Consider the following 6,000-nt stretch of genomic DNA (forward strand, 5'->3'; position numbering starts at 1 on the left):
TGAGAGTCCTAGAGAATCTGGGAGGTGACCCCTCATTCCCTGGTTGTGCCTATCAGCCATTCCTGAAAGGAGGTCAGTGGCAGCCATGGGAACAGAGGTGTTTCTGGGGCTTGCCTTGCTTACTTGCACCTTTCATTACAGGACCCATTGGATATGTACCTTCTGCATAATAAAAATGTCTTCAAGAAGTCAGCAGTGTTACAGTGAATCTGAAGTCCTGGAGAGACAGATGGTGCCAGAAGAGAAGTTAGTGAGTTGAATTTGACCCAAGACATCTCCTTTCTGCTCACATGAGAAGTCAATCAGGAATGGGTGAGGGAAAGGGCTTCAAAGGGTTACAGCATGGCATATAAGCTGCTCTTCTGACCATGCCTCAACCCTCAACCACACTGAAAATTCACCAGAACCTGATTGCAGAAAGAAAAAGAAGAAAAATAACTTAGCTATTACATGTTAGTGTCCAAGAGCAATCCCTGTTCAGGGAAACTTCCAGAAGACTACTGTGGTCATGCATCTGTCTGGGCATGCATATGGGCTCATTCTCTCCAAGCTGCTTTTCATTCACAATCTCCTTCTTTTTCAGAAATGTGAACTCCTCCTCCTAAAGGTCTATTGCCATTTAGAGAGCAACATTTTTCCGAAAATTCCACATGAAAATTATGTGAGTAACAACAACAAACCATGATTACAACCCTCCTTAATATTACCCCACCTTGACATGGTCACTGTGGGATCTGTGATATGAAGCTCATGGGAGGGAGAGCATGTGAGCTGTTTTTCTATTTACCTTGCATTTCCACTGGATTTTATGGAATCCACAAAAGACAGAGATTGACCTGTGTCAGTAATGCTCTTATTGATATATTTTTTCTTCAGTTTCAAAAGGCTTCTCAATGCCTAAAGACACTTAAGGACTTGGATGAAATCAAGGATAGTCTAAATAAAGAATGTTATTCCAAAGTGGAGGAGTTTGTGCTTAAAGTGAACAAGATCTTTCAGGATCCTAAGGTAAGTGGCTCTCCCTGCTTCCATTTCGTTTTCTACTCATTAAGTCACGCTGCCTGCATTTCCTGGTACTTGGAGATTTTAGAGTTTCCCTCATCCTATGATAAGCCTATACAAGCAAGGATTCAGGAAGTGACTGGGTTTTTAAACTGAGGATTTAAGCTCACCAGAGAGAGCAACAGTGAATAAGGAGTTGTCCCTGCAACCAGACTTCAGGCCCCTGAGAGCTCATTCCTCTCCTCATAGGTGGCCATTGAGAACAGTGGTGACCTCCCTGTTCAAAACCTAAGGAGAAAATTGCTTCCTAAAGTCATGTTATCCTTCTTACCTCTCCCAAATATACTCAGTCAGACCTCTCAGAGGCCCCAAACTGCAGATAGATTTCTTTGCATGTAAATGAACCATAAACAGTAACATATCACCAGAGAGGAATAGAATTGACAATGTGATAGGAAGATCACTGATTGTACATCTGTAATATTTGATTGTTACCTTAGATTACTTTTCTAACTCTCACTGAAACAACCCAAAACCAATGACTGAGAGTACTCTGTATAGTAATGATTTCCCATTTCTGTCTAGACAACAAGAGTTAATGATGCTGTTAGGAAACAAAAGTTACTCTTAACTGCTTGAGATTTTTGTATTGTTTTGTTTTGTTTTGTTTTTATTGGTTTGTTTTTGCTTGTTTTTAAATATATTTTTATTGATTTCAAAGAGAAAGGGAGAGGGAGAAAGAGAGATAGAAACATCAATGATAAGAGAGAATCATTGATCAGCTGCCTCCTTCACGCCCCACACTGGGGATCGAGCCCACAACCTGGGCATGTGCCCTGACCAGAAGTAAACCATGATCTCATGGTTCATAGGTGGGCGCTCAACCACAGAGCCACACCGCCTGGGCTTAGCTGCTTGAGTTTTTAAACTTATTCTGTTTAATGTAGCTTACGTGTTTAAAACAAGAGTTCTGATCATTTTCCAATGCACATTGTCTAATGACACTGATATTGTCATTATTTTTGTCTGTGTGTTTTTTCCCCCAGCACAATGACTCAGACCTAACAGAAGAGGAATTTAAGAAGAATTTCAAAGATGTCTTTGCTATTCAGTAAACAAATCAGAACAGTTCACTAGTGTAGTGGATGCTGTTGGTACCCTGGAAAATCTCGCTTTCAGGCAGATTTCTTATCCCTGTTGTTATGTGTATTGGTTGTTTATGCCATCTCTCCCCAGTGTATTTCTTTGGGCCAAATGGAGGCATATTCACCTGAAGGTTAAATCTCTTTGTCCTGCGGTCTGGTTCCCAGCACCAAAGATGAACCAACCATGTGGAGTGACTCATGTTCTTGTGCTCCTCAGGGAATCAGCCTATAGCTAGTCTCTAGCTATGACCACATCCTTGCTTAGCATTTCCCAGCACAGTGTCCTGCCTCCCTTATCCCTTCTCTTCCAGAGAAAATTCTCACAATAAATCACTGACAAAAGAGACTTTGTCTCAGGCTTTGTTTTTAGGGAACCCAACTTCACATTATGGTCTAGCAAGTCAGACCTAAGCATGGAGTTCTGAGCTGGATCACTGTCTAGCCAGCTGGCAACAGATGGAATACTGTTAGTCCCTAAGGTACTAAAACAGTGCAGTTAAAAAACACATTCACCTGTATGAATGAGATATAGGGGAAGAGGCAATTGTCCAACATTTACAAAGAAGTAGTAAATGTAAGAACTGTGTGATTAGATGGCTATTTCTTTTTTAAAAACTATTTTACATATGCTTTTATTAATTTCAGACGGAGGGGAGGATAGGGAGAGAGAGAGAAACATCAATGATGAGAGAGAATCATAGATTGGCTGCTTTCTGCAAACCCCCTAATGGGGATTGAGCCTGTAACCCAGGCATATACCCTAAACACAAATTGAACCATGGCTCAACCAGAGCCATACCAGCCTGGCTAGGTGGCTATTTCTAAGCTCATTTAAAGTGTCAAAAAGAGTACATGACAAGCTTATATATAAACTACCACCTGCATCTGGAAGGTACACAATATGGAAGGCCTGGTGCAGGCCCTAATTTTAAGAATGACAGACTTCTGCCCACCCTGTGTGTCTCGGTTAGTTAAGCATCCTCCTGTGCAGAGGAAGGTTTGCCTCATGGGTTATGTGTTCGGTCCTGGGTCAGGATGTGTATGAGAGGCAACTGATAGATGTTTCTCTCTCTGCCTCTCTCTCCCTCTTCCTCTGTCTAAGCATGTGCTTGGGTGAGGATTATATATTTTAAAAAAAGAATGATAAAACTTCAGAGAAGACTGAATTCTAAGTTCAGGTTGGCCTTTTGTGCCCAGTCCCCGATAAAGAAAACATCAAGCCCTGAAACTCAGAATGAGGCTTTCTAAGTAGATGCACCTGAGAACTCTGAACTCTAGATCCTTCTGAACCCACTGTCCTGCAAGAGAGATCCCTGTCCCTGTTGGTAGACAGACCACAGCCCTAACTCCCCCTCTCCCCCGCCATTTTGCCTGAACTAAGATTATGATGAGTTCTCTCAGCAAGACCAAACCAGGAATATACTAGATGAGCCTGCTAGCTGAAGAGATAGTTTACTCCAACAGAGCTGCAGGTCTGGCAACATGCACTAACTGTCACAGCAAGATGAGTAATGTGTGTAATGGGCAACAATATGTCATCAAAAGAGATTATAAATAGATGTTCAGATGGTTGAAAGAGGCATCTGCCATCCCTATTTTATATTCTAACATAGTTTCTCCAGGATTCACTCCCACACACAACCACTGAGCCATGCTGGCCAGCCAGTCCTGGTCCTTTAGAAAGCTCATCCAAAGAACCCAGATAGCCAGGGTGACAAGCCTATGGTTCAGGTGATCCACGGAACCAGATCTATAACTCCATCTAGCAGCAGAGCCCCACCAATGGCCCTATCCAATTGACTAATACAGCCTATGCCCTCACCCATTCAGGCAGCCTAGCCAGTGAGCCCACACAATCATGAAGCATAGCCTGTAGCTCCACCCAACGAGAGATCCTGGAGGTGACTCTGCCCAATGTGGAACAGTCTCTATCCCCATCCAATGCAGTCTGCCACTGGAGGCCCGACTCAATCAGAAAATGTGGCCAATTACCATGTCCAACATCAGAGAACAGCCAGAAAGTTGACTTATTGTGAAGCCCTCCCTGTAGCACAGCCAACTTCAGGGAACGACCAACGGCATCACCAGATCTCAGATCACAATCGAAGGCCCAGTATGAGTGTGAAGCCCTTATAGGAGCCCCAACTGAGCATGAAGTCCAGCCAGAGACACCATCAGACTAGGGAACACAGCTTGAAACTCTACCCAACCAGGAGCTATTGCAGAGCCCAGCCTGCAACCCTGACAAATTACAGAGTGCAACCTTGGCACCAACATACCACAAAACACAGGCTGAAACCTCACTCAACAAGAGGTGACTGCAGAGCTCAGCAAGTGGACCCATCAAGCCCCAGAGTACAGCCAGCAGTTGTGCCTCATCAGGGAGCCCAACCTGCAAGTTCACCAAAACACAGAGCTCAGCCATCATCCAACCACCAACCTCAGAGCACAGGCACTGGCCTTCCCAACTGAGACCCTGATGACATGCCCATCTTCCGATCGATGCTATCAGCTCTCCTGTACTGAATTCCAACATGAGCTGACTGTTGAAGGCATTTTTCTGGTGAAGTGAACCTGTTAAGTCTATGAGAGGAGATGCTTATTTATGTGCACTGATACCAAATAAAGGGAATCAAGGATCATGAATATTCAGGTAAACATTGCACTACTACCAAAAGAAACCCCCCAAAAATAAAAAACTAATAAACTCTAATAACTACACTTAAAGAAATGGGGATATATATAAGTTGTCTGACAAGGAATTTGGAATAATCCTCTTAAAGAAGTTCAGTGAACTATAAGAACCCATAGACAGACAACTAAAAAAAAAAAAAAAAATGAACTGAATGAGAAGTTTAACCAAAAAGAGAAACTATAAAAACAAACCAGAAATCAATAAAAAATATATATTTTTAAAGTCTTGAAAAATAAAATAAATAAATACAAAGAACTTTTTAAGTGACTGGGAATAAATTTATTGAAATCAATAAGAATAGCTATTCTGGAATCATTAATTTAGGCAGAAATCCTTTCTGCATCCTTCTCTGAGTGTATCCCTCTGAGTCCCTCTGTGCAGGGACAGTTTAATTCTTTTCCCCTGGTGGCGCCTTCTTATGACATCCACTTCTGTCTCACAACCACTGAGTCTTCACAAAGCTGCAGGGGCCACCTCCACTGCTTCTGTTCTGTTCAGCAACTCTGAGGTCTCATGCATGGATCCTCCACTCAACAGAAGCACCCACTTACAAGCCAAAAGAAGCAAAGGCCGCTGCCCAATGGCACCTTCTGTGTGCTGAGTGGAGATAATTAGAATGAGCTAAGTGTACGACTTTTCTGGCTACATATGCATCACTTGGCTATCCTAAGGTTCAGGACATTCACCAACCGGTGGTCCGTGGACCACTGGAGGTCCGTGGGGTCCGAAAGGTTGGCAACCGCTGGTTTAAGGAAACCTTTGGAGCAGCGGTCACCAGCCGGTGGTCCACAGACCACTGGTGGTCCGTGAGGTCCGAAAGGGTCACCATTATTAGTAATGGATGTAGTAGGAACTTGCAGAAATATTAAGAGTGGGGCTTCACTGTTCATTCAATGGCCTCCTTCACTGGTACATCCCAACTTCTTGTGGTGCCCAGCCCAGCTAACACTCTGGGTCTCGCTGGGAGACCCCAGGTCGAGGTAATTCCCAAGAAACATTCCTCCCCCTTCCTGAGGCAGGACTGACACTTACATCCTTGCTTTTTTCTTATGAGGCAAGTCTGATATGGAAATGCCTGGTCCCAGTGATGGCAGCAAGATTCCACCAGGATTCCCGGGATTAAACATGCTGAACCCCATAAAAGTTCAGCCTGTTTTT

General features: G+C 43.5%; 1 protein-coding gene across 1 annotated transcript in view; it reads left to right on the forward strand.

Moving 5' to 3' along the window:
* The window catches only part of LOC132238327 (nuclear body protein SP140-like protein), a 54,284-nt gene extending 51,794 nt beyond the window's left edge, over positions 1-2,490 (forward strand). Inside the window, exons 12-15 of the mRNA XM_059703480.1 lie at positions 142-250; positions 584-661; positions 877-1,008; positions 2,049-2,490. Coding sequence (XP_059559463.1) covers positions 142-250; positions 584-661; positions 877-1,008; positions 2,049-2,117 — 388 coding nt within the window. The 3' untranslated portion in view covers positions 2,118-2,490. The remainder of the gene's footprint in view (positions 1-141; positions 251-583; positions 662-876; positions 1,009-2,048) is intronic.
* Positions 2,491-6,000: the final 3,510 nt, after the last annotated feature.

This window comes from Myotis daubentonii, chromosome 7, assembly GCF_963259705.1.
Source record: "Myotis daubentonii chromosome 7, mMyoDau2.1, whole genome shotgun sequence".
In the NCBI taxonomy this organism is placed as follows: Eukaryota; Metazoa; Chordata; class Mammalia; order Chiroptera; family Vespertilionidae; genus Myotis; species Myotis daubentonii.